The sequence below is a fragment of the Amblyraja radiata genome, chromosome 33 (assembly GCF_010909765.2).
Source record: "Amblyraja radiata isolate CabotCenter1 chromosome 33, sAmbRad1.1.pri, whole genome shotgun sequence".
NCBI lineage: Eukaryota > Metazoa > Chordata > Chondrichthyes > Rajiformes > Rajidae > Amblyraja > Amblyraja radiata.
The window spans coordinates 5236113-5263833 of NC_045988.1; the positions used below are offsets into that span (position 1 = coordinate 5236113).

At 45.9% G+C, this 27721-nt stretch overlaps 1 protein-coding gene across 3 annotated transcripts; it reads left to right on the plus strand.

Annotated features, from left to right (window-relative positions):
• On the plus strand, positions 1 to 27598 carry slc37a4 (solute carrier family 37 member 4). 3 transcript variants are annotated; one of them, XM_033050019.1, is made up of 10 exons: positions 25 to 117; positions 11705 to 12176; positions 14959 to 15191; positions 18889 to 19135; positions 20069 to 20227; positions 21331 to 21416; positions 22788 to 22901; positions 23743 to 23808; positions 25400 to 25538; positions 27166 to 27598. In XM_033050019.1, exons 2-10 carry the CDS (start codon positions 12035 to 12037, stop codon positions 27330 to 27332), a joined length of 1353 nt encoding a protein of 450 aa, XP_032905910.1. In that variant the 5' UTR covers positions 25 to 117; positions 11705 to 12034; the 3' UTR covers positions 27333 to 27598. The 3 variants fall into 3 exon arrangements, with proteins under 3 accessions (XP_032905912.1, XP_032905910.1, XP_032905911.1); XM_033050020.1 differs by having other exon boundaries at positions 32 to 117; positions 11710 to 12176; XM_033050021.1 differs by lacking the exon at positions 23743 to 23808 and having other exon boundaries at positions 1 to 117.
• Positions 27599 to 27721: the final 123 nt, after the last annotated feature.

The following is a 27721-nucleotide window of genomic DNA, read 5'->3' on the forward strand; positions in this document are numbered from 1 at the left end:
GCGCGGGGGGCGGGCTGAGTGTTTGGCTGGTGCTGCTTGCAGCCAGGGAGGTGCTGCTGCTTCTGAGGCTGCAGGAACGGGTCGCTGAGGGGAACCTGCGCTGTGCCAGCAACACAGGTAGGAGCATGCATGAAACCGCCGGGATATCACAGGGGAATATGCACAGAAGGAGAAACGAGTAGCATTTAACTCATCTGCAACAGGAATAGCGGGAGAGTCACCCCTGGCTTCCCAGTCACTCCACTGGCTGATCTGGTCGTTAACGCAATTTTGTGGGATTTAACTTTGCACAAATTATCTGCCACATAAAAACGCTGACCGCACTCCACCAACACTGCATCGCCCGTGGGATAAATTTAACTCCTTTTTGCAACTCGGTCAGTTTAGATTCTTGCAGCAATGACAGATCTGATCCAATTATTCCCCAATTTTAAAAACTATTTTGTTTTGTGATCAGGCTCTGATGTGGTGTTCAAAGAGCAGGACAGTCTGTGTTACCTCACCAAAAAAAAAAGAAAATCTGGTTGTTGTGCTTGGGACTTGTGTGTAGATTGGTTGATTCTTCAAAGATTGCAAATAACATTGGGTCTTAACCATTTTGTGACAGCAACAACCTCGCTGTCCTTGGTGAAGATAGAGTGTACAAAAGCAAGAGGGTATTTCAAAGCCATTTCCTCCTGCGTCTTTTTCTGCTAAATATGTTTCTTGTTCTCATTATGCCAGGGTCATTATTATCTTATTGTCTATGTTATTTTGTCTGTGTTCACCTATTATTGGCAATGGCCTTTCTCTCCTGCCCCTTCTCCCAGCTTTCTTTCTCACCTCCGCCCCCAATCAGTCTGAAGAAGGGTTTACGACCCAAAATATCATCTATCCATGTTCTCCAGGGATACTGCCTGATCTGCTGAGTAAGCATTCTGTATCTTTCTGCTGCGTTTCTGACTTCACTTTTACCAATTAGTTGGCTTTTACCAATAATAATGAAGACAGCCACAGACAGCTGGAGTAGACAATAGACATTAGGTGCAGGAGTAGGCCATTCGGCCCTTTGAGCCAGCACCACCATTCAATGTGATCATGGCTGATCATCCCCAATCAGTACCCCGTTCCTGCCTTCTCCCCATATCCCCTGACTCCGCTATTTTTAAGAGCCCGATCTAGCTCTCTCTTGAAAGCCATTCAGCAGGCCAGACAGCATCTCTGGAGAAAAGGAATAGGCGACCCTTCTGCAGACTCCGATGACTTCAGTGTGTGAAAAGGGTCACAATCTGAAACGTGTCCTCCAGGGATGCTTCATTGAGTTAATCTGTTATAGGCTCATATACCTTTACAGTGTGACCTTAAGACAACTTTCTTCACCATCCACCATGCCACTAATTTTATTTCGTCATATGCAAACTTACCAATCAAGTCACTTCCATTTTCAACCAAATTGTTAAAATAAATATAATTGTTAGTATAAAAAGGGTGGTGAATCTATGGAATTATTTGCCACAGAGGGCTGTGGAGGCCAAGTCAGTGGATGTTTTTAAGGCAGAGATAGATAGATAGATAGATAGATTCTTGATTAGTACGGGTGTCGGAGGTTATGGGGAGAAGGCAGGAGAAAAGGGTTCGGAGGGAGAGATAGATTAGCCATGATTGAATGCTGGGGTAGACTTGATGGGCCGAATGGCCTAATTCTACTCTTATTCCTTATGACCTTGCATAATATCAGGAGACCCTGCAGCACACCACTGGTCTTTTGCCTCCAATCTGAAAAACAACCCTCTGCCCTCTGACTCTGACAAACCAGGACAACATTGAAGAAGGGTCCTGACCTAAAACATCACCCATCCTTTATCTCCAGATACGCTGGCTGACCTGCTGAGTTACTCCAGCACTTTGTATCTCTCTTCGTTATAAACCAGCACCTGCATTTCCTTCCGACACAGGACAGCATTGTATTCAATGGCTAGCGCACCCTGGATCCTGTGTGATCTAACCTTATGAGCCTGTCTACCATGCGGCACCTTGTCAAAGGCCTTGCTAAAATCTGCATTTGGAGGGCGGTTGAAGATTTTGTTTAAATCGGCAAAAGGTTTGGCATTCACTGCCTGAGAAGAGGAGGCAGAAAACATGTGTCCCTTTTAATGGCTAACTGTTGAGTACATGGTGTGTATTAATGTAGAGAGAGAAATACAGCATGAAGAAAAGCCACACCAGCCATCGGCCATCTGTTTACCCTAATTCTGCACCACATCTAAATTTTATTCTATCCATATTGACATCAATTCTGCCCCCACCACAGATTCTACCACTCGCCCACACATCAGGGGGCAATTTTCAGCAACCAATTAACCTACCAACCTGCACATCTTTGAGATGTGAGAGGAAACTGGAGCACCCAGAGGAATCCCACACTATCACAGTGAGAACATGCAAACTCCATGCAGACAGCAACCGAGTTTAGGATATGATCTGGGTCTCCAGCGCTGTGAGGCAGCAACTCTACCAGCTGGGTACACAAAAAAGCTGGAGAAACTCAGCGGGTGCAGCAGCATCTATGGAGCGAAGGAAAAAGGCAACGTTTCGGGCCGAAACCAAGGGTTTCGGCCTGAAACGTTGCCTTTTTCCTTCGCTCCATAGATGCTGCTGCACCCGCCGAGTTTCTCCAGCTTTTTTGTGTACCTTCGATTTTCCAGCATCTGCAGTTTCTTCTTAAACTCTACCAGCTACGCCACTTTGCCACCCAATCTGCAAGATTATAGTCCATGAACGAGGAAGTATGATTAGGCTAGAAAGGAAGGTCTCGAACTGAATCGTCACCTATCCATGTTCTCCAGCGAGGCTGCCTGACCTGCTGAGTTCCTCTGACACTTTGTGTCGGTTTGTGTTTGGTTAAAACACAAGTGGACACAAAGTGTCAGAGGAACTCAGCTCTTTGTTTCTACTGTTTCTACTTTTCAGCTTGATACTGTGTCTGGCTAGCGTGAAACAGTTGCCTAAATGTTGCAAAGTGGCAACTATTGAAACAAGAGGCATCAACATTCAATCCATCTACACTTCTTGGGAAAGCATTCACAAAAATCGGGGACCATTTTCACCCTGGTCTTTAGTTTAGTTTCAAGGTACAGCGCAGAAACTGGCCCGCCGAGTCCGCCACCAACCAGCGATCACCACTAACACTATCCTACACGCACTAGGGACAATTTACTATTTTTACCAAGCCAATTTGCTTGTAAACCTGTTCGTGTTTGGAGTGTGGGAGGAAACCGGAGCACCCGGAGAAAACCCATGTGGTCACGGGGAGAAGGGTATAAACTCCAGACAGACAGCACCTGTAGTCAGGATCGAACCCGGGTCACTGGCGCTGTGAGGCAGCAACTCTACCGCTGTGCCACCCTGCCACCCCTGGTCATTTCCACTTCTTCCTTCGGATGAAAGATACAAAAGCTTAAGCAGATGCCCTGGGATTCACAAACGGATTCTTCCCTGCTATTAACAGACTACTGAATGTCCTCCCATAAGATCAGATGTAGTCCTGATCTCCCAACCTATCTCATTGTGAATCTTGCACTTCCTCTGCACCACTAATGCTGTGATACTATATTCTGCACCCTGGAATTCTTCTCTTTGCACTACCTGTTGTCTGGTTTGATCGTACCTGTGCCTGGTTTGATTTGACTGGATAGCATGCAAATTAATTATTTCACTGTCCCAAAGTACATGTGGCAATAAACTAATTCCAATAAATGATCCTTGTGTGCATAAGACTTCCATAAATCGTATTTCGTTTTAGCGATACAGGCCTTTCGGCCCACCGATTCCACACCAACCAGCGATCACCCCATACACTAACACTATCCTAGGGACAATTTACAATTTTACCAAGCCAATTAACTTACAAACCTGTATGGCTTTGGAGTGTGGAAGGAAACCAGAGCACCCAGAGAATACCCACGTAGGTCACAGAGAGAATGTATAAACTCCATGTGGATAGCACCCTGAGTTAGGATTGAACCCGGGTCTCTGGCGCTGTGAGGTAGCAACTTCAACTATTGGGCAGAGATGCATCAACATTAAATCCAACTATACTTCTCGCTATCTGACAAAAATCAGTGACCATTTCCACCCCGGTCGCCCTTATCTGCGGTAGGTTTGTGCAGAACAAAAATACCAACATGAGCCACTTGGGCTGACCAGTGTGTTGTCACAGCTTAGTGTTTAACTCACAGGTCTAGTCAAAATCAACATCCATGTATCAGATTTGACACAGATTCATTTTCAAATTTCATAAATGTGCTGATCTTGCGTTTTATGAAAGAAGCAGAAAATCTGTGGTGGTCACTAAAGAGTTGGATGATTTCTAACTGAAAACTGTTCAAATATTTAATTGCTTAAAGGTTTTCAGGATATGGTTCGTGGAACATTGGCAATGAGACTCGCATGCAAGCATAAAATTATTGGCAGGCGTGGAATGAACACTGCTGAGATAATGGAGACAGTGGCTGCAGCCTAGGTTCTTCTCACCTCCAAATGACAATAGACAATAGGTGCAAGAGTAGGCCATTCGGCCCTTCGAGCCAGCACCGCCATTCAATGTGATTATGGCTGATCATCCCCAATCAGTACCCTGTTCCTGCCTTCTCCCCATATCCCCTGACTCCGCTATTTTTAAAAGCCTTATCTAGCTCTCTCTTGAAAGCATCCAGAGAACCTGCCTCCACTGCCCTCTGAGGCAGAGATTATTCTGCCTGGAGTTATTGGTCGGCATTTTGGCTCCGAGTCAAAAATTTTAATTGCCAAACTCTTAAGAACTGAGTTTTGGATCATAAGTGAATGGGTTTAGTTTAGTTTAGAGATACAGCTCGGAAACAGGCCCATTGGCCCACCGTGTCCGCGCTGACCAGCGGTCCCCGTGCACTGGCACTATGGTGGAGTTATAGCACGTGTACTTTCTGTTCTAACAGTAATTGTCGAGGGTGATCAGATTACCCATCCCAACAGGTTCTGTCAGACCTGTGCCTTGCAGTTGGGAAATAATCTGCTTGCTGTTGTTCTTGTGAATGAAACATAAACCAAAGGAATAGTTAGATCTCAAGCCTGGTGTTGAGCAGCCAGTTTGTTGTCTCTGTTGGCGTCAATGTCTGCCAGGCCCTGACTGAGCTCCATTTGGTGGGTGGTAGAGCGGGCACCCAGAGATGACATGGTCGGCTGTCTGTTGTTCTGCTCCGCATTCGCAGGCTGAAAAGTAGACACAAAACGCTGGAGGAACTCAACGGATCAGGCCGCATCTTTGGAAGACATGGCTAGGCGATGTTTCGAGTCGAGTCCCTTCTTCAGACTGATTGTGGAAGAGGGGAGAAAGCTGGAAGTGAGGTGGGGGGCGGGACAAAGTCAGGCCAATGAAAGGTGGAAAAAAGACACGCAGTGTTGGAGTAACTTAGCAGGAGAACATAGATAGATGTTCGTGGAACATTGGCAATGAGACTTGTATGCAAGTGTAAAATTATTGGCAGGCATGGAATGAACACTGCTGAGATAATGGAGACAGTGGCTGCAGCCTAGGTTCTTCTCACCTCCAAATGCTGGAGAGTTATTGTTTGGCATTTTGGCTCTGTCAAAAAAAAATAATTACCAATTAAATTTAATTGCCAATTAATTGCCAATTGCCTTGCTGTGTCTTCCCCGTCTCAGCTCTCCCTTAGCCCTCTGGCTCCTCCTCTTCCTTTCTCCTTTCTTCTCCCTGTCCCCTCCCCCCCCCCACCCCCCCACCCCCCACATCAGTCTGAAGAAGGATTTTGGCTCGAAATGTTGATAGGACGTTGCCTATTGCCTTTGCTCCATAGATCCTGCTGCACCCGCTGAGTTTCTCCAGCACTTTTGTCTAGCATAGATAGGAGACGTTTCAGGTTGGGAACCTTCTTCACAGCCTTCTTCAAACTAGCATCTGCATTTCCTTATGTTTACACTCTGTGATATTAGATATTAGATACTGGTGAGGATGGGTTGATTGGCAAATGGTTGGAGAAAGGCCAGAGATGAAAAGATAGGCTGGGAGATAAGGGGTGAATTTTCTTCTGTTGAATCTTGTTCTGTTTAATCCCTGTAACATCAGTGATTAATTAAACATTTTTTAGTTACACTTGAGATTTTATAGTATTTAATAAGTGTGATTTCATAAATGCAATTAGTTTCAGTGATTCATAAAGGCAATTAGTTTACTTTTGCCCCAATTAGTTCTACTGTAGATTTATGTTTCGATTGTAACTGCAGTTTCTCTTCCAATGAGATATGTATCGGGAGTTACTGCAGATGCTAGTTTAAACCAAAGGCAGACCCAAACAGCTGGGACAGGCAGCATCTCTGGAGAGAAGGAATAGGTGACGTTTCGGGTCGAGGCCCTTCTTCAGACTGGGAGTCAGGGGAGAGGGGAACGAGAGATCGAAGGTAGACCCAAAATGCTGGAGAAACTCAGCGGGTGAGGCAGCATCTATGGAAAGAAGGAATAGGCGACGTCGCCCATCCCTTCTCTCCATTAGATGCTGCCTCACCCGCTGAGTTTCTCCAGCATTTTGTGTCTACCCTGTTCTAGTGTTCTATTCTTATTTCTCCCAAATTGAATATTCTTGCTAATGTTTACCTGGCAAACTAAACTGGCATCAGGATGCCAAGGAGAACAGAAACCCTGCAGATGTTGGGAATCTGAAATAAAAAACAGAAAATGCTGAAAACACACAGCAGGTCGGGTGGTATCCGTGGAGATAGAAACATTTAAACATTTAGTGTTGGTTTATTATCATCATGTGTACTAGGACACAGTGAAAGTAAGAGGCAAGAGAGCATCGGGGAAGAGGTACAGGAGTGTGAAAACACACTCCTCCAGATTCAGGGACAGTTTCTTTCTGGCTGTTATCAGGCAACTGAACCATCCTATCACCACTAGAGACCGATCCTGATTTATCATCTACCTCATTGGAGACCCTCGGACTATCTTTAATCAGACTTTACTGGACTTCACCTGGCACTGAACATTATTCCCTTTATCCTATATCTGTACACTGTGGTCGACTTGATTATAATCATGTATAGGAAGAAACTGCAGATGCTGGATAGACATAAAATGCTGGTGTAACTCGGAAGGACAGGAGCATCTCTGGCTAGAAGGAATGGGCGACATTCCGGGTCGAGACCCTCCTTCGGACTGAGTTTGGAGAGGGAGATGAGAGATATACAAGGGTAAGGTGTGGAAACGAGAAATCAAAGAGAATGAAGATTAAGGAAAATGTTGAAAAGATCATTGTTAGTCCTGTTGAGTAACTCCAGCATTTTGTGGTAATCATGTATAGTCTTTCCTCTGACTGGATAGCAAGCAACAAAATAACTTTTCACTGTACCTTGGTGCATATTACCAAAAATTGTTTGGCGCGGACTTGTAGGGCCGAGATGGCCTGTTTCCGTGCTGTAATTGTTATATGGTTATATTATATGGTTATATTACAATAAAGTAGACGGAGCAGCTTTTGACTTTGAATTTTGAATTTGACTTTGAATAAAATTTATTAGCCAAGTATGTATAAATACAAGGAATTTGCCGGGGTGCTTTGCTCGCAAGTAACAACACGACATACAGTAGTAGTGTAGATTGACCATATTAGTCTGCCTTTACTATACCTATCAGCAGGAATAATGAGGAATAACACCAAAGGCCATTCGAACGTAATCCTAGTACTTTGAGTTCGGCCTGCAGGTGCGACCTGCATGTGTACGGTATAGTCCTGCATTTAGTGGGGACAGCCCCAGAGATTTAGTGTGAGTGTCTGTCAACTCTGCAACACAACAGCGATTCTCAGCCCTTTCTAGGGTGAGGTTGTCTGCGTCATGTATAAGTTCAGTAGACAATTCAAAATAAAACATTATAATTTACACATGTGAAGAATTAAATCAAATACCAGAGCAAAAGGAGGCTCCAGACTGTTGAGTGGAGCTACTGCATCCTGTCCAGTCAAATCATGTGTAATCGAGCCACACACTAGTGCAACAGGTGGGGTGAAGGGAAAGGTATCAGCGTGCAGCAGGCAGACAAAAGTGCTGGAGAAACTCAGCGGGTGCGGCAGCATCTATGGAGTGAAGGAAATAAGCAACGTTTCAGGCCGAAACCCTTCTTCAGCATACCCTTGTGCAGCATATAGTGATTCAGCATTGTAGCATTATAGTAGTACATTAATTGTAGCATCACAATAAAAACCTGAGACAAAGTGACAACAAGCAGAAACGGCCAGTTCCAATACGAACAGAAGGATAAAGTTGCCTCAAGTTGGAAGATTCAATGTCAGGTCCTGTAGACTGCAGGTTTTATTTCAGATATCCAGCGTGAAAACAGGTCCTTCTGCACACCAAGTCCGCACCGACCGGCAGTCATACACTATCCTACACATTGGGGACAATTTACAGACACTGATTAATATTCAAACCTGCACGTCTTTGGAATGTGGGTGGAAACCAGAGCACCCGGAGAAGAACCACGCGGTCACAAGGAAAACATACAAACTCCGTACAGACAGCACCCGTAGTCGGGATCGAACCTGGGTCTCTGGCACTGTGAGGTGTCCAGATGGAAAATGAGGCTATGTTCCTTAGGTTTGCACTGGGTCTCATTATCATGGTGCAGACTGAAGGGTCAGAGTGGGGAGAGTGGTGGGCTACTTTGTATCTTGACTTTGTATCAATTCCACCTTTTGGCCAATTGGTGGAAGTCCCCTTTTAGCTGATGCATTGCATCTTTCCCTCTTTCCGTGTGCTTATCCTCCAAAAATAGTTGGCTACTCTTTTTGATAGACACACAATGCTGGAGTAACAGCGGGTCAGACGGCATCACTGGAGAGAAGGAATAGGTGACTTTTCGGGTCAAGACCCTTCTTGCCACCCAATGGTATGATCAATGAATCCTCTAACCCTTGCATTCCCCCTCCCCCAACCAAGTTGTCCTACTAATTTCCCTGCCACCCTGCTAGTTTCACTGTTTGCATCTACTTATTATCTCCTTTTTCACAACCAACAATGGACCATTGTGGGCTCTATCTTTCCTTGATCATCGGTGCGGGCTTTGATTTGTTCTTTTCATACCTTTCATTCATTTGCCCTTTGTACCTTTTTCATACCTCTAGCTACTCTCTGCCCTGCCTCTCAGTCTGAAGAAGGGTCTCGACCCGAAACGTCACCTATTCCTTTTCTCCAGAGACGCTGCCTGACCCGTTGAGTTACTCCAGAACTTTATGTCAATCTTCGGTGTAAACCAGCATCTACAGTTCCTTCCTACACATTTTGGCTACTTTGGTCGGACAGGCACGCTCTAGGCTATCACCGAAGACTTTCTGTTGACCATAAAAGTCGCCCTACTTATATAGGTTGTATCAGGCTTAGTAATGTTCTTTGAAATACAGAGGGTCACAGTGCAGGACAAGATCTACCACCAGAGGAACATTTGCAACTTTTGTGGATACATTTACAAGTTTTAAAAGACTTTACAACAAATATATGGGTAGGAAGGGTTTTAGAAGGGTGTGGGCCAATTGCAGGAAGATGGCACCAGCCCAGTTTGGCAACTTGGTCAGCATGGACAATGTGGGCTGAAGGGCTGTACAGTTCTTTGACTCTTCTAAGACATTTCATGGAATCAAAGAAAAGTTAGAGCACAGGAAAGGTTTATTCAGTCTGTCTTTTCTGAATTGGAGGAGAGGAATTAGCCATGCGAAACTGGAGACTCCAGGAGCTGCAGATGTTGGAATCTAAGTACTGGAGGAACCTCGTGGGTCAGGCAACATCTGGGGAGGGAATGGGCAGGTGACGTTTTGGGTTGTGGTCCTTAAGACTGGGTGAAACTGAATAACTGAAGAATCTTTGATTTTTTTTTTTTGCATGAATTAATCTCATGAGATGTGAATGATATTTTCAGAAAACTCAAGATTGAAGCAAAGCCAGTCTTTGTGTAGGAAGGAATTGCAGATGCTGGTTTACACCAAAGATTGACACAAAATGCTGGAGTAACTCAGCGGGACAGGCAACATCTCTGGAGCGAAGGAATAGGTGATGTTTCGGATCGAGACCCTTCTTCAGACTGCAGCACGTCCCGCTGAGTTACTCCAGCATTTTGTGTCTAAAGCCAGTCTTTGGGCTGGTAGTTAAAGCCCTGTCCCATGGTACGAGTTCATTCCAAGAGCTCTCCCGAGTTTGCCCTGATTCGAACACGGAGATTTACAGTAATGGCCGCTCGTCAGTACTCGGGGCTCTCGTGGACATTTGTTCATCATGTTGAAAAATCTTCACGAGTCTTCCCGTGCTTACCTGCCATTAGCGAGTCTTCCCGAGTACCTGCCGTTAGCGCTAAGAGACGTCCCCGAGCTCCGATGTACCCGCTACGTTCATTCTCCGTGCTTACCACGAGTTTGATTTTTTTTAAACTCGGGAGAGCTCTTGGAATGAACTCGCACAGTGGGACAGGGCTATTACAATTAGGCCAAGCTTGGTGAAGACATTCAACAAACTGGGTAATCGCAACTTATTGACTCTAGCTTTCTTTGTTACATTTTTTTTTTTTTTAAATTACAAGAATTAAAATCCCCAATTGCTGTGTTGCAGGTTTGGATTTAATTGTTGAGCTGCCATTGTTTGGATGTGAAGGTGGGGTTACAAATCAGCACTGTTCTCATTGAATGCCAGTATCATGCCAGGACATTTCTCACAGTTCCCTGAAGTCCTTCTGTAACTATCTCCATCGAATCTAGTCACGATATCTTGAACAAATGGGCTTGAATGGTTTGGTAAATCTTGTCAATAAAATTTGATCAAGTCATAGTCAGTGTGGAAGCTGGCCATTCGGCCCCACTTGCCCACACCGGCCAAGATGTACCATCAACACTAGTCCCACCCGCCTGTGTGTTTAGCCCATATCTCCCTAAACCTGTCCTGTTCATACACCTGTCTAAATGTTTCTTAAATGTTGCGATAACTACCTGCCTCAACTACCTACTCCAGCAGCTCTTTCCGTACACCCACCACCCTTTGTGTGCAAAAGTTACCCCTCAGGCTCTTATTAAATATTTCCCCTCTCACCGTAAACCTATGTCCTCTGGTTCTTGATTCTCCGACTAATAGGCCCTTTCTCTCCCGAGTTAAAAAAAAAATCAAACTCGTGGTAAGCATAGAGAATGAACGTAGCGGGTACGTCGGAGCTTGGGGACGTCTCTTAGCGCTAACGGCAGGTATTCGGGAAGACTCGCTAACGGCAGGTAAGCACGGGAAGACTCGTGAAGATTTTTCAACATGATGAAAAATGTCCACGAGAGCCCCGAGTACCGACGAGTGGCCATTACCGTAAATCTCCGAGTTCGAATCAGGGCAAACTCCGGAATGAGCTTGTACCGTGGGACAGGGGTTTAATTGGTTAACCTCATCTCCCCCGATGTGATCTCAGTCCAATGCATTGTTTCTGGATAAAGACATTACACTGATATATCAGATCGGGACAGATTAGATAAAGTTCAACAAGTTAGAGTAAGTATCGGAGTTGCACTTTCTGTGCTGCTTCATGAACTCCCAGCCCCACTGCACTTTAGAACCATCTGAGCTACCTCTATTGATCTGGGCTAATCATTAATAAGTCCTTATTTTTTCCCCCTCGTCTGCACACACTCAACTGAAATTATTTTTGTTCTTCTTTCAGAATAGGAATTCCTGCACTCTCTTGGACCCTTGCAGTTAATGTTTTGCCAGGGAGACAAACAAGAGCTCGTTACAAAATCCAACGTAAAATAGACGAGGGAGACGCTGTGGAATTGGACAGTGGAGTTCGCATTTGTGTTTCCGTCTCATCTCATTCGCAATTGTTCTGTCTCTTGAAGTAAATGTCTTTTACTGAAAACCTCAATGAGTCATCAAACTTTTAAGTTGTCTGCTGTGATCTAATTATTGGAACAATAACTGGTCGCTGGTTAAATATCGCCATCGCTGTCATTGGAAGGCTTGCATTTGGTTCTCCACTTCCAGTTGCAGAATGGCTGGCTATGGGTACTACAGGACCAGCATCTTCACAGCCATGTTTGTGGGTTATACCCTGTACTACTTCAACAGAAAAACCTTCTCATTTGTGATGCCATCGATCATGGAGGAGGTGACCTTGGAAAAAGATGACTTGGGTAAGTCTTCATGTGATCTTAAGTGATAAGTGAACATATAAGATTGTTAAGGGTTCGGATACGCTAGAGGCAGGAAACATGTTCCCGATGTTGGGGGAGTCCAGAACCTGGGGCCACAGTTTAAGAATAAGGGGTAAGCCATATAGAAGGGAGACAAGGAAACACTTTTTCACACAGAGAGTTGGGAGTCTGTGGAATTCTCTGCCTCAGGGGACGGTGGAGGCCGGTTCTCTGGATACTTTCAAGAGAGAGCTGGATAGGGCTCTTAAAGATAGCGGAGTCAGGGGATATGGGGAGAAGGCAGGAATGGGGTACTGATTGGGGATGATCAGCCATGGTCACATTGAATGGCGGTGCTGGCTCGAAGGGCCGAATGGCCTACTCCTGCACCTATTGTCTATTGATAGCAGCAGAATTAGTCCATTTGGCACATCAAGTCTACTCCGCCATTCAATTGTGGCTGATCTATCTTTCCCTCTTAACCCCATTCTCCTGCCTTCTCCCCATAACCCCAAACACCCATACTAATCAAGAATCTGCCAATCTCTGCCTTAAAAATATCCATGGACTTGGCCTTCATAGCCATCTGCGGCAATGAATTCCACAGATTCATCATTCTTTGAGTAAAGAAATTCCTCCTCATCTCCTTCCTGAAGGTGATGACCTCTAGTCCTGTACTCCCCCACTGTGTCCAATCGTCCAGCTATGGAACAGCTGGCAATGGCAGGAGAGATGGGTCCCAACATGAGGTGAGGAATTATGGAGGCTCTGATGTGCAGGAAGGAACTGCAGATGCTGGTTTATACCGAAGATAGACACACAAAGTGCTGGAGTAACTCAGCGGCTCAGGCAGCATCTCTGGAGAAAAAAGGATGGGTGATGTTTCGGGTTGGAACCTTTCTTTAGGCTCTGATGTGCGGCTTTGTTCAAAAGAAAGAGAATGCTCTTCAATGAACAGGTCTGGAGATGAACAGATAAAGGTGGAATGAGCTGCCAGTGGAAGTAGCTGGGCCACATAAAATAACCACATTCAAAAGCTGGACACAAAATGCTTGAGTAACTCAGAGGGTCAGGTAGCATCTATGGAGAGAAGGAATGTGTAACGTTTCGGGTCGAGAACCTTCTTCAGACTCCTCTTCTCATTCCTTCTCTCCAGCGATGCTGCCTGTCCCGCTGAGTTACTCCAGCATTTTGTGTCTACGATTTAAACCAGCATCTGCACAGTTCCTTCCTAAATATTCAAAAGCTGTTTGGACAGATACAAGGACAGGAAAAGTTCAAAGGGATATGGGACAGACATGCGCAGACTCGGTGGGCCAATTAACCTGTTTTCATGCTGTATATCTAAAACAAAAACACTGAGAAGCAGAGGACATGTGTTCAAGGTGTTTGGCATGCGAGTTGTGGCAGAGTAGACAATAGACAATAGGTGCAGGAGTAGGCCATTCGGCCCTTCGAGCCAGCACTGCCATTCAATGTGATCATGGCTGATCATCCCCAATCAGTACCCCGTTCCTGCCTTCTCCCCATATCCCCTGACTCCACTATTTTTAAGAGCATTATCTAGCTCTCTCTTGAAAGCATCCAGAGAACCTGCCTCCACTGCCCTCTGAGGCATACATACTATTGTGCTGTTGCAAGTAAGAATTTCATTGTTCTATCTGGGACATAGGACAATAAAACACTCTTGACTCTTGACTCAAGCAATGTATTGGGATCTAGAATACATTGTCTTGGCTTGCCTCCACAAATACATTTACATCTCCTCGACAAGTCATCTGACTGCCTACTGTGCTGTACTTTGCAAAATGAATGTAGAGGAAGTTTGTTCTTGAGCTGATTTGGTTATCAAAACAAAGTCAGGCACAAATGGACTTAGGTGGTTAGCAGTTTTGTGCAAATAGTTGATGATTCTGTGCAGCCTTCCGCTGTATAATTACACCTTGTTCCCTGTGAAGAACAACACAGATTTGCTTCCTCTGTAAAGTGGCCTTTTGAAACTTGTCTGTACCAACGTTTCCTGTAACATCGCTGAATCATTTAATGTGGACTCTGTTGTAGTCTCAGCTCAGCTGTTTTTGAGGAAGCATGGTGCCAGTGGGTGGAGCAATGCCAAGAGTCCCCGGTTTGGGGGGGGGGGGGGAGGGGGGAGGAATTAGTCTGAGATGCAATACTAATCTCCTAGTTATTAACCACTGGTCATAAATTCATAGGTTCTGGGAGCAGAATCAGGCCATTCAGCCCATCAAGTCTACTCCGTCATTCAATCATGGCTGATCTATCTTTCCCTCTCAACCCCATTCTCCTGCTGTCTCCCCATAACCCCTGACACCCGTACTAATCAAGATTCTACCAATCTCTGCCTTAAAAATATCCATTGACATGGACTCCACTGCCATCTGGGGCAATGAATTCCTTCGATTCATCACCCTCTGACTAAAGAAATTCCTCCTCATCTCTTTTCTATAGATATTTTACGGTGGAGATTGACAGATTCTAGATTAGTACGGGTGTCCTGGGTTATGGGGAGAAGGCAGGAGAATGGGGTTGAGCGGAAAAGATAGATCGAATGGCGGTGTATTGATGGGCTGCATGGCCTAATTCTGCTCCTATAACCTTTGAAGTCGAAAATGGGAGGTGGAGTTGGCAGTGGCTGTTTATCCTGGACATGGTACATGGGCACAATTTCAGCTGTAGGAACTGTGCTTTAAGATTGGAGAGTAGGACATTAACTAGGGGGTTCAAGGCTGCAAACTAACCTCGATGTGATTTATTCCCTCAGGTTTGATAACCAGTAGTCAGTCGCTAGCATACGCCATCAGCAAGTTTATCAGCGGCGTGCTCTCCGATCAGATCAGTGCCCGACTGCTCTTCTGCACCGGACTCTTCCTGGTGGGAGTGATCAACATCATTTTCTCCTGGAGTTCCACCGTCACTGCTTTTACCGCACTCTGGTTCCTTAATGGACTGGCCCAAGGCTTTGGGTGGCCGCCCTGTGGGAAGATCCTACGCAAGGTACCCAAATCCCATTAAACACCAAAGCTCCAAATGTACACCTCGCTGGAGAAGCTCAGCGGGTCAGGCAGCTTCTCCGGAGAACATGGACAGTCAGGTTTAGTTGTGTAGGAAAGAACTGCAGATGCTGGTTTAAATCGAAAGTAGACACAAAGTGCTGGAGTAACTCAGTGGGAGAAGCAGCATCTCTGGCCCAGAGATGCTACCTGTCCCCCAGTTTAGTTTACAGATACAGTGCCCTTCGGCCCATCGAGTCCACGCTGACCAGTGATCCCCATACACTAGCACTATCCTACGCACTCGAAGCATATTTCAGAACCTTCACCACCGTCAATTCAACCAGTCACCCACTCACTCAAGGCAATTTTGAATTAAAACGTCTTTAGGATGTGGGAAGAAATTAGTTGAATTATTCTTACCTTGCAAAGCTTATTTAGTGGCGACTAGATTCACCACGAATATTAAGCTGAGTCAAGTCTCCTTATTTAATGTTGGCACCAATGGTTCATTCTGCAAGGTGACCTTCACAGTTCGGGGTTACAGTGCAGAGTGTGACATTTGATGCAGGGCTATTTCTGGAGAGGGGCTGTGAGTTGCACATTCTGCAGCCCTCGGAGAGATATTATGTACCCTTTACACCGCGCGCTGCGAATGTCCGACTTATTTACGGATTGGTATAACTCATGCGAGCGTCCCAGTTACATAAGGCTGCGTCTGACTGGAAAGTTTCAACTGAAGGCATGCCGGCTCCTTGGTCATTACTTGCGAGTCGACTTGTGGCGTATGGATCTGCCTCTCCAGCATGAATTGCTGCAGTTATGCCAAAACTCCGCCTGAATTTAATGCCATTTGCAATGATATAGTTTAAAACAAAATGCTTCCATCATTATTATAACATAAATGGTATGGTGCTGCAGTAGAGTTGCTGCCTTACAGTGCCAGAGACCCAGGCTTGATCCTGACCAGGGCGCTGTCTGTACTGAGTTTGTACGTTCTCCCCGTGACCACGTAGGCTTTTTCTCTGGGTGCTCCCCGCCTTCCTCCCACGTTCCAAAGACGTACGGGTTTGTAGGCTAATTGGCTTTGGTTAAAATGAAAGATTGTAAATTGCCCCTTGTGTGTAGGATAGTGCTAGTAATCGCTGACCGGCGCTCACTCGGTGAGCCCAAGGGTCTGTTCCTGCTCTGCATCCTTGTACTAAACTAAACCAAACCTCCGCGTGAAGGGAGAAAGAATAGTTGATGTATTGTATCGCCACAACCCTTTCACGATGTTTCACCAATGAAGGGCATGAACATTGAATTCTCCCAATTTTGTTAGCCCTTGCTGTCTCCTCCCGTTCCTATCTCTCCCTCAGCCCTCGGGCTCCTCCTCCTCCTTTTTCCTTTCTTCTCCCCGCCCCACCCCCCATCAGTCTGAAGAAGGGTTTCGGCCCGAAACGTTGCTTATTTCCTTCGCTCCATAGATGCTGCTGCACCCGCTGAGTTTCTCCAGCATTTTTTTGTGTACCTTCGATTTTCCAGCATCTGCAGTTCCTTCTTAAACACTTCAGTACTTCTACACCACTTGATGCAGGCAGAAGGTACAGAAGGCACATTTGTTCAAGGCAAATTTCCTTCTATAACCAGCATGATTGTGGCCACAAGGAACTGTAGATGCTGCGTTGCAAATGTTGCTTGTGACTTTGATGTAGAAATAATATTTGAAGAATAATATTGGCCAGGATGTTGGCGACACTTCACCATTTCCCCTTGTGAAATATTCGATGAGGTTTTATTCGAAACAACACAACACGATCTTTGGAACATATGAGACCAAATGGGGGCCGTTGATTAAGGATTCCTCTGAGAGATGACATCTCCATTGTGCAGGAGTCCCTCGACACTGTTCTGGGAGAAGCCGCCTAGGTTATGTTCTAAAGTCTAAGCACAGGTGCCACCTTGTGTGTCATGGTGTCTACTTTCCATTGAGGCACGGCTGACGTTAGCAACATCAAATAGTACATATGTAAGGAGGAACTGCAGGTGCTGGTTTAAGCCGAACACAGACACAAAATTCTGGAGCAACTCCGCTGGTCAGGCAGCACCTCTGGAGAAAAGGGAAGAGGTGACGTTTCGGATCGAGACCATTCTTCAGACTCTTCAGTCTGAAGAAGGGACACATCACCTGTTCCGTTTCATCAAATAGTACATCGTAGACTGAATCTGGCTACAGAACAACTCTTAATTGGCCCCACATATTTAATGATCCAGTTTATTAAGTTGATTTTGAAGGATAATTTTGTTTTGATACTTACTCATCTTTAATTTCCTCCTCATGCTGTTGCCAGAGAGGTTAGATTAGATTAGATATAATTTATTGCCACACAGCCAGGCTGGTGGAAATTTGGGTTGTCTGCAGCGATACAATAATAAAGAACACACAACCACAATAAAACTGTAACACAAACATCCACCACAGCATTCATCACTGTGGTGGAAGGCACGATAGATCAGTAATTTATTTGTGAATTATGTAAACTTTATGTAATATTTAATAACATAGAACAGTACATTTTGCCCACAATATCTGTGTCAAACATTCCCTGAGATCTAGGTGCCCACCCAGCAAACTTTTAAATGCCATTATTGTATCTGAAGTTACGCAAAAATGCTGGAGAAACTCAGCGGGTGCAGCAGCATCTATGGAGCGAAGGAGATAGGCAACGTTTCGGGACGAAACGTTGCCTATCTCCTTCGCTCCATAGATGCTGCTGCACCCGCTGAGTTTCTCCAGCATTTTTGTGTACCTTCGATTTTCCAGCATCTGCAGTTCCTTCTTTAACACATTGTATCTGAAGTTACTCTATAAGTAACTTGCACATTAAATTTTACAGGTAAAATACTATTAAATTGTAAATTTTAAATGATTAATTGGAAGGGTGGTGGGTGTATGGAACGAGCTGCCAGAGGAGGCAGTTGAGGCAGGGACTATTGCAACGTTTTAGACGCAATTAGTCAGCTGCATGGATAGGACAGGTTTGGAAGGATATGGGCCAAACGCAGGCAGGTGGGACTAGTGTAGCTGGGACATGTTGGCTGAAGAGCCTGTTTCCACGCTGCATCACTCTATGACTCTAATTGGATTTGTTAACATTCAGAATTATTTCTTGAGTCAATTGCTTGATGGAGCTTAGATTTTGGGCAGGAGACTTCTGCTTAGTCTCGGCTGATCACAGGCACATCTCAATCAGAATAAGCTGACGGAAGCCTTGGAATGGGAAGGATGGAAATAAGGTGAAACTTCGTCTGACCAAAATGATTAGGGTTGTGATACCTTTTAGTTTAGAGATACAGCGCGGAAACAGGCCCTTCGGCCCACTAAGTCCGCGCCGACCAGCGATCCCCGCACATTAACACTATCCTACACACACACACTAGGGACAATTTTTACATACACCAAGCCAATTAACCTACAAACCTGTACGTCTTTGGAGTGTGGGAGGAAATCAAAGATCTCGAGAGAAAACCCACGCAGATCATGGGGAGAACGTACAAACTCCGTACAGACAGCACCCGTAGTCAGGATCGAACCCGGGTCTCCGGCGCTGCATTCGCTGTAAGGCAGCAACTCTACCGCTGCGCCACCGTGACCTGTGCTCAGTTTAACGGCCTGCTGTTCAATGTACATGTTGTCCTCTCTGCTTGTTTCCCCACAGTGGTTTGAACCAGCGCAGTTTGGAACGTGGTGGGCTGTGTTGTCCACCAGTATGAACTTGGCGGGCAGCCTGGGCCCACTGATCGCCACCACCATGGCTCTGAGCTACAGTTGGCGGGTTACTCTCTGCCTGTCCGGCTCCATCGCCATTGGGGTTGCCTTCATCTGCCTGTTCTTCATCGTCAACGAGCCGATGGATGTGGGACTACCCAACATCGAACCGGGCGCGAAGAAAGGAGACAGGAAAGGTAGTGTCCTTCCATACCTCTGGTTCTACTCAACTTACAGGAGAATGGGATTAGGAGGGAGAGATAGATCAGCCGTGATTGAATGGCGGAGTAGACTTTAGTTTAGTTTCAAGATACAGTGCAGAAACTGTCCCTTCGGCCCAGCGAAACTACACCGACCAGCGATCCCCACACATTAACACTACCCTACACACTGGGGACAATTTACACGAATAAGATCTCGGAGAAAACCTACGCAGGTCACGGGGAGTATGTACAAACTCCGTACAGACAGCACCCGTAGTCGGTATTGAACCCGGGGCTCTGGCGCTGCATTCGCTGTCAGGCAGCAACTCTACCGCTGAGTTACTCCAGCATTTTGTGTCTAGCTTCGATTTAAACCAGCATCTGCAGTTCTTTCCTACACATAAATATATGTGAAGATAGACACAAAAAGCTGGAGTAACTCAGCGGGACAGGCAGTCAGGACAGATAGACAGGAGATGCTGCCTGTCCCACAGACCTGTTGTTACTCCAGCTTTTTGTTTCTTTCTACAGTTTAAACCACCATCTCCAGTCCCTTCCTACGCATAAATATCTGTGAGATCGAGAAGTATCTTTGTGGAATTCTCCGCCAGTGGAGGCCAGTTCACTGGATGTCTTCAAGAGAGAGCTAGATTGAGCTCTTAGGGCTAACAGATTCAATTCAAGGGATATGGGGGGGGAAAGCAGGAAGGGGGTACTGATTTTGGATGGTCAGCCATGATCATATTGAATGGCGGTGCTGGCTCGAAGGGCTGAATGGCCTACTCCCGCACCTATTTTCTATGTTTCTATGTTTTCTATGAAAAGCAAATGTTACGAATTATAACATATTGAAAGCATAGCCATGGCTTGTTGGTGTTTTGGTGTCGAATTAACTGTTCTTCTTCCATATCCATAACCTGTGCACAGGGTCGACTGGACATGAGAGCACCTTGAAGGAGTTGTTACTGACCCCATATCTATGGGTGCTGAACATTGGCTACATGGTGGTGTTTGGTGCGAAAACCTGCTGCACAGATTGGGGTCAGCTCTTCCTCATCCAAGAGAAGGGACAAACTGCAATTATAGGTAAAGAGGAGTTTAAATTATCTGACAATATTGTCTCCGAAACGTGGTAATTGTGTTCGTATTCGTATCATTCACATCCCTTGTAAGGTACCCTGGACTGGTGAAATGTTCAGGCAGTGTGAATACTGTTGTGTTGTGGGAAACATAGCGGAAAAACCCCCCCCATAAATCTCCATTTGTACGCAGAAAGCTGTTCGATTCCACACCGTACAATTTTTTTCAAATCAGTGATGGATATTGAAGTGCGTTTGTTAATTATGCAAGTAAATACTTTGCAAAAGTTCTTCCCATAATATGTGATCAAGCCACCACCTCTTCCTGGTTTGTGGGTGGAATATTGGCCAGGAGAGTGCTGTTCAAATAGTGGCTCAGATCCTTCCAACACGTCTGGCAACACATACGGTGGCGCAGTGGTAGAGTTGCTGCCTTACAGCACCAGAGACCCAGGTTCGATCCCGACTACGGGTGCTGTCTGTACAGAGTTTGGACGTTCTCCCCGTGACCTGCGTGGGTTTTCTCTCCGAGATCTTCGGTTTCCTCCCACACTCCAAAGACGTACAGGTTTGTAGGTTAATTGGCTTGGTGTTGGTGTAAATTGTCCCGAGTGTGTAAAGGGCCTGTCACACTTTCACGACCTAATTCACAACCTTTTTTTACTCGTGGACATTTTTCATCTTGTTGAAAATAAGCCCCGACTTACTTGATGCCACGAGTACCTACGACTAGCATCACGAACTACCTACGACCTCCTACGACCTCGTGACGACCATGCTGTGGGTATGAGTCAAGGGCAAACTCGGCAGAAGTCGTGAATTAAGTTGTGAAAGTGGGACAGGCCCTTTAAATGTGCAGGGATCTGTTGGTGAGGCAGCCATTGTTGGCTCCACCCTGAGGAAGTGGCAGAACTAATCCTAGAGTTGGTATTTGACATCCGGGGAAAGCGAGGGTTCGAACTTGACCATCTCGCATTCTATCCAAGTCTTGTGCCAATTGTACGGCTCCACTTGTCCTTCAGGTTCAACGAGGACATTCTGACGACATAGGAATAAACGCTGGACCTTCCTGATCTTTGGGCAAACCTTGTATCTCCTTTGTTCTTGCAGGGAGCTCGTTCATGAGTGCACTTGAAGTTGGTGGTCTGCTGGGCAGTATTACTGCTGGATACCTGTCTGACAGAGCTGTCGCTCGGGTATGTTTAGTTTAGAGATATTTCGCAGAAACAGGCCCTTCGACCCACTGCGTCTGCACCGACCAGCGATCCCCGCACACCAACACTATCCTACGCACACTAGGGACAATTTTACACTTTACACCAAGCCAATTTACCTACATACCTGGACGTCTTTGGAGTATGGGAGCAAACTGGAAAACCCAGGCAATCATGGGGAGAATGTAGAAACTCCACACAGACAGCACCCGTAGTCGGGATCGAACCCAGATCTCTGACGCTGCACGTGCTATAAGGCAGCAACTTTACCGCTGCTCCACCGTGCCGCTCCGAGTCATCCCACTAGTTTCACTGCCGCCCTGCTTAGTTTCACTGTTTGTATCCACTTTTTTCCCAAATCAACAATGGACCATTGTGGGCTCTACGTTTACTTGATCATCGTTGCTGGCTTTGATTTGTTCTTTACATACCTTTCATTCCTTTATTCTTTGTACCTTTTCAAACCTCTAGTATCCCTCTCCCCTGACTCTCTGAAAAAGGGTCTCAACCCGAAACGTCACCTATTCCTTCGTCCATAGATGCTGCCCCACCCGCTAAGTTTCACCAGCATTTTTGTCTACCTTTCTTTTTTTCCAGCATCTGCAGTTCTTTCTTAAACAAGAATCTATCTATCTATCTTTGCCTTAAGATTATCCATTCACTTGGCCTCCACAGCCTGATGTGGCAATGAATTCCACAGATTCACCACCCTCTGACTGAAGAAATTCAAGTCTGAGTTTCTGGACCGTTTAGCCTGGGGGAGAGAGGTGCAGAATGTGGGGTGGAGAGATTGCCTTTGGAGAGCTGGAAACTAGAAATCCCAGCAATGCAAAAAACACTGTTGGACGGGTTAGATTTTTCACATTACACAGCAGCTGTAGTCAAATATAATCTACCACTTCATCATGGAATCCTTGGCACGACACAAAGAGCAGTAGAGTCTTTCTCCCTGGTCTCCATGCTAACATTTATCTCTCATTCAACATTAAATTATTTGGTTTGTATCACATTGCTCTGGGAACTTGGTGCATTCAAATTAGCTGTCGAACATTTAAATGCTTCAAGACTTCCTGAAATAGACAATAGACAATAGGTGCAGGAGTAGGCCATTCGGCCCTTCGAGCCAGCACCGCCATTCAATGTGATCATGGCTGATCATCCCCAATCAGTACCCCGTTCCTGCCTTCTCCCCATATCCCCTGACTCCGCTATTTTTAAGAGCCCTATCTAGCTCTCTCTTGAAAGCATCCAGAGAACCTGCCTCCACCGCCCTCTGGGGCAGAGAGTTTTTAAGAGTGTCATTGCTCATTTTGTACAAAGCATGCGTTAAAGTTACCCGTCTATCTCTTGCAGCATGGACTTCGCAGTCATGGCAACCCTCGACATGATCTGCTACTATCCATGATGGGAGGAATGGCCGTATCGATGTACCTCTTTAGAGTCACGGTAACTACTGAGTCTACCAAGGTAACTATGATACTGTTTTTGGTTTTCCCACTTCCTCCACCTCTTACTAGGTACAGGTTTGTAGGTTATTTGGCTTTGTCCCTGGTGTGTAGTTATTTGGTCTGTGTTAGTATATGGGGATTGCTGGTCGGCACGGACTCGGTGGGCCGAATGGCCATGCTGCATCTCTAAACTAAACTCTGTTGCTAATGCTCCCACCTCTACCAAGTACTAGTGGCTGTAAGTGTCTTGTTTCTCCCCTAGTGTCAAAGGGTTTTGTAGACTCCCTGATGCACAGCAGTGTGGAGATGTCATTTCAGTTTTAGTGTGTCACATGTACCGAGGTACAGTGAAAAGCTTTTGTTGCGTGCTAACCAGTCAGCGGAAAGACTATGCTTGATTACAATCGAGCCGTTCACAGATGCATGATAAGGGAATAATGTTTAGTGCAAGATAAAGCAAGATCAGATAGTCCGAGGGTCACCAATGAGGTAGATAGTAGTTCAGGACTGCATTCTAGTCGTTGTAAGATGGCTCAGTTGCCTAATAACAGCTGGGAAGAAACTGTCCCTGAATCAGGATCTGTGCATTTTCACACTTCTATACGTTTCGCTTGATGGGAGAAGAGGGAGTGGAATGGGTGTCCAAAGAGTCGCACCTTTTTCTAGTCGCCGCTGGGTTTTCAACATTTTTGAAATTTTTTTGGCAATCTGCTGCGACTATGAAGGATGCTGACAAGTTGCTGAAAAAAATTGCATAAGTGGGACAGCCCCTTGGGGAGTGCAGGGTTTCTCCTGAATGAAAGTTATTTTCTATTCTTTCAATGCATGGTTCTGACTTTCTCCCTCTTTTGTTTCATCAGGAGACTGAACTCTGGACATTAATCTTCCTGCCTCTGACTTATGTCACTAATTTTACTGAAGACGAGGTCTCTCTCTTGCTCTCTCTATCTTCCCTTCTTTCCCCCACCTTGCCTTCCCTTTATTGTTCTATGCTTCCTTCTCCTGAACCCTTGCAATCTTCTTATTTTAATATTTGTGCAAACCTCTCTTTAAAATAGAAAAATTCCTTTAAAAATGTGCAACGTTTAACTTTTGAGAAGCTGTGAGCTTAAAATAATGTATAGCACTCGCCCCAAGTAACTCGCACGGATAAAGTGTGTTTTAAATACATAATTTGCGGGATCTGGTCCAATTACTGGTATGAAAATGGTCTCTATGATCATTAGCTTTTCCCCCCCAATATGTTTAAGGCTTATCAAAGGAAATGAGACTCTGACCTGATACTTCTTTATAACCTTCTTATTGCCACTAAAACTCTGAGTCATCCGACTGCTAGTTGCTAAAGTACAATAAAGAACACAAGGTTACATTGTGAGGTTCCCGAAACAGTCCTGTTGTGTTTCCAGTGCAGTGCCCATGTTAGTGAGCTGCATTCTTTCACCTGTTGCAAGATTATACAAGATTAGCTGTTGAGCAAGCAGCCATCTCTTCTAGAAGGGGCATATTACAATACAGACTGCATAGTTGCAGCTGGTAGGTGGTGCTGCAGTTTACTCTTGGATGTTACAGTGGGCGTCATGGGTGGTGCAGCGGTAGAGTTGCTGCCTTACAGCATCAGAGACACGGGTTCAATCCTGACTACGGGTGCTGTCTGTATGGAGGTTGTACATTCTCCCCGTGACCGACCGACGTGGGTTTTCTCCGGGAGCTCTGGCTTCCTCCCACACTCGAAAGACGTACAGGTTTGTAAGTTAATTGACTTGGTAAAATTGTAAACAGTCCCTTAGTGAGTGCGGGATAGTGTTAGTGTGCGAGGATCGCTGGTCGGCAGAGGTCCGAAGGGCCTGTTTCCATGCTGTACCTCTAAAACCAAAAAAAACGAACAACTAAAACAATAGTCCAGTTACTGCCAAATCTAGAACAAAGATATCACCATCACCTCCTTGTGGCCTGGATTGTCATCTGTTCCACCGTGGCCATTGGTACAAAGTCTTGATACAACCAGCCAAATGCCAGTGTAAAGGGCTGGTCCCACTTTCCCGAGTTATTCACGAATTCTCCCGAGTTTTCAAACTCGCAGAATGTTCGTAACGAGTCTGTAGGAGTCCGTGGATATATCGTAGCGGCTCGTAATGCCAGCCGCAGGTACTCGGGGCTGTTTTTTTACTCGTGGACATTTTTCATCAGGCTGGTAAAAACGTCCCAACTTACCTGATGCCCCGAGTACCTACGGCTGACATTACGAGCCGCTGCGATATATCCACGGACTCCTAAGGACTCGCTACGAACATTCTGCGGGTTTGAAAACTCGGGGGAATTCGTAAATAACTCGGGAAAGTGGGACAGGCCCTTAACACTTACAAGACTTGGACCAGGCACACGATCCTCACCAGTCCCTCCAGGGCATTTATAGGAAGGAACTAAACGCTGAGCTGTCTGGTAACAGCTAAATCTTAATGTCAAATTCTATATATGTGGGTGTTCTTTCCCACCCTTTGTTGTTTTTTTTCCTCCTAGTTATGGATTCTCTCCTTGGGAGCCATGTTTGGGTTCTGTTCCTATGGGCCCATTGCACTGTTTGGAGTGATAGCGAACGAGTCTGCGCCTTCCAACCTGTCCGGCACGTCTCACGCCATTGTGGCTCTCATGGCAAACGGTGAGGAGAGAGGGAAGACCGATTGAAACTGTGGCTATTTTGAAGAGTTATTAATGCAGCCAATGCTGCCCCGTGATCATGTTACCCCCCCCCCCCCACTGGATCCCCCTCTGTTTCTTTGTTCTCGGCAGCCCCCCACCCACCGAACCCCACCAGGTCCGGATTCAAGGATTACGCAAAGCTGTGGGGAAATTCCCACTCATTTGGGAGCTTTCTAGAATACATTTATTTATTTATTGCTCCTGTCGCCCATTTAATGGTCAGTCAGTTGGGGTGAAAGCTACTCGGCCGACTCACAACACTCTGGACAAGAACATTGCCAACACGTGTCCGCCCACCACCAAAGATCCTATAGCGGAGCAAGATAGACCGCTCTTGCTAAATGCAATGGGCTGACGTGTAGTACGCAACGGAACGGAACGTTGGCCTTTTTTCCATCCATTTCCGTAACCCGACCCGACCCGACTTGCAGTGTAATCAACGTTGCGGGGGAACAGTTTGTGTTAATAAATTTAAATTCTGAAAATGAGGAGAAGATCTTTACCAAATAACTTTATTTTTACGAAGATGTTTCTGTATCCGGCTTCCGTCTCCGCACTAGTATCCTGTGGGATCTTTGGTGTGGAGACGGAAGCCGGTAACGGAAATGGGGCCGAAAATTACCCATGAATCTGCCCATGACCGTACTACGTCTTTTTCGTCGAGTGGACCATCTTGCTCGCTATAGGATCTTTGCCCACCAGTGTACAAGCCCGCAGCGTTCGAGTCCTGACTGAGAATACCTGAATACCTGTGATCTCGCCCTCTGCTGGCTCGCGGCTGGGCTTGGCTGATCAAAGCTACCAATGGGCAGGAGACCAAAGCACACAATGTCCACCAGTTTATCACCAAAAGGAATTTGCAAGCTGGCAGTTACGCTAATTGAAGCTCATTTAGTGGTTTGTCAGTAGTCAGGCTGTTGATAAAACATATTAATGGGTGTAAGGTGCAAGAGGTTTGTCCTGTGGAGTTCACGTTAATAATCTCTAATGACACCAGTGGACGGTTCTTGTTATTCGTTCAGCTCAGTTGGCGTGTCCTTTCGTGTAGGAAGGAACTGCAGATGCTGGTGGAAACTGAAATTAGACATAAAAAGCTGGAGTAATTCAGCGGGACAGGCAGCATCTTCTCATAGTCATAGAGTAATACAGTGTGGAAACAGGCCCTTCGGCCCAACTCGCCAACATTGTCCCATCTACCCTAGTCCCACCTGCCTGCGCTTGGTCCATATCCCTCCAAACCTGTCCTACCCATGTGCCTGTCCAACTGTTTCTTAAACGTTGGGATAGTCCCAGCCTCAACTACCTCCTCTGGCAGCTTGTTCCTTACAACCACTGTGTGAATCTCTGGAGAGAAGGAATGGGTGACTTTTCTGAAGAAGGGTCTTGACCCGAAATGTCATCCATTCCTTTTCCCCAGAGATGCTGTCTGACCCGCTGAGTTACTCCAGTTTTTTTGTGTCTACCTTTGGGGCTGTCCATTCAACAGGGTAGGACTAACAAGTCAAAGTGACTTTACACTTGAGCTGAAACCTTGCTTCGTTACGTTTCCAACACTGATGACCCACTCCTCTCTCTGTGTCCCACAGTGGGGGGGTTCCTGGCCGGACTCCCGTTCAGCACCATCGCGAAGAAATACAGCTGGGACATGGCCTTCTGGATCGCTGAGGTGACGTGCGCTGTCACCACCGTGGCCTTCTTCCTGCTGAGGAACATCCGCACCAAGATGGGCCCCGTGCCCAAGAAGGAGGACTGAAAGCTGAGGCGCGTTCCTGCAGTGGAGAGCCTTCTGCTTTGATCATGTTGGTAAAAGCTCAGCTGTGAGTGTACTTCTGCGCACACTATTACTCTCAGTCAGTAGGCTGCAGGTCCCACCACTAAATTCCCACTTTCCCCAAGTTCCATCTCAATAGACAATAGGTGCAGGAGCAGGCCATTTGGCCCTTCGAGCCAGCATTCTTATAGGATTCACCTATAGGAATCAGTGTAGACCTTGGCCCTGCTTATTTATATAACTAAAAGGCAAAGGTGTGTGGGTTTGTAGGTTAAATGGCCTCTGCAACATTGCCTCCAGTGTGCAGGGAATGCATGCTAAACACAGAACTAGTGTGAATGGGTGATCAGTTGTACAATTGTCCCAATAGA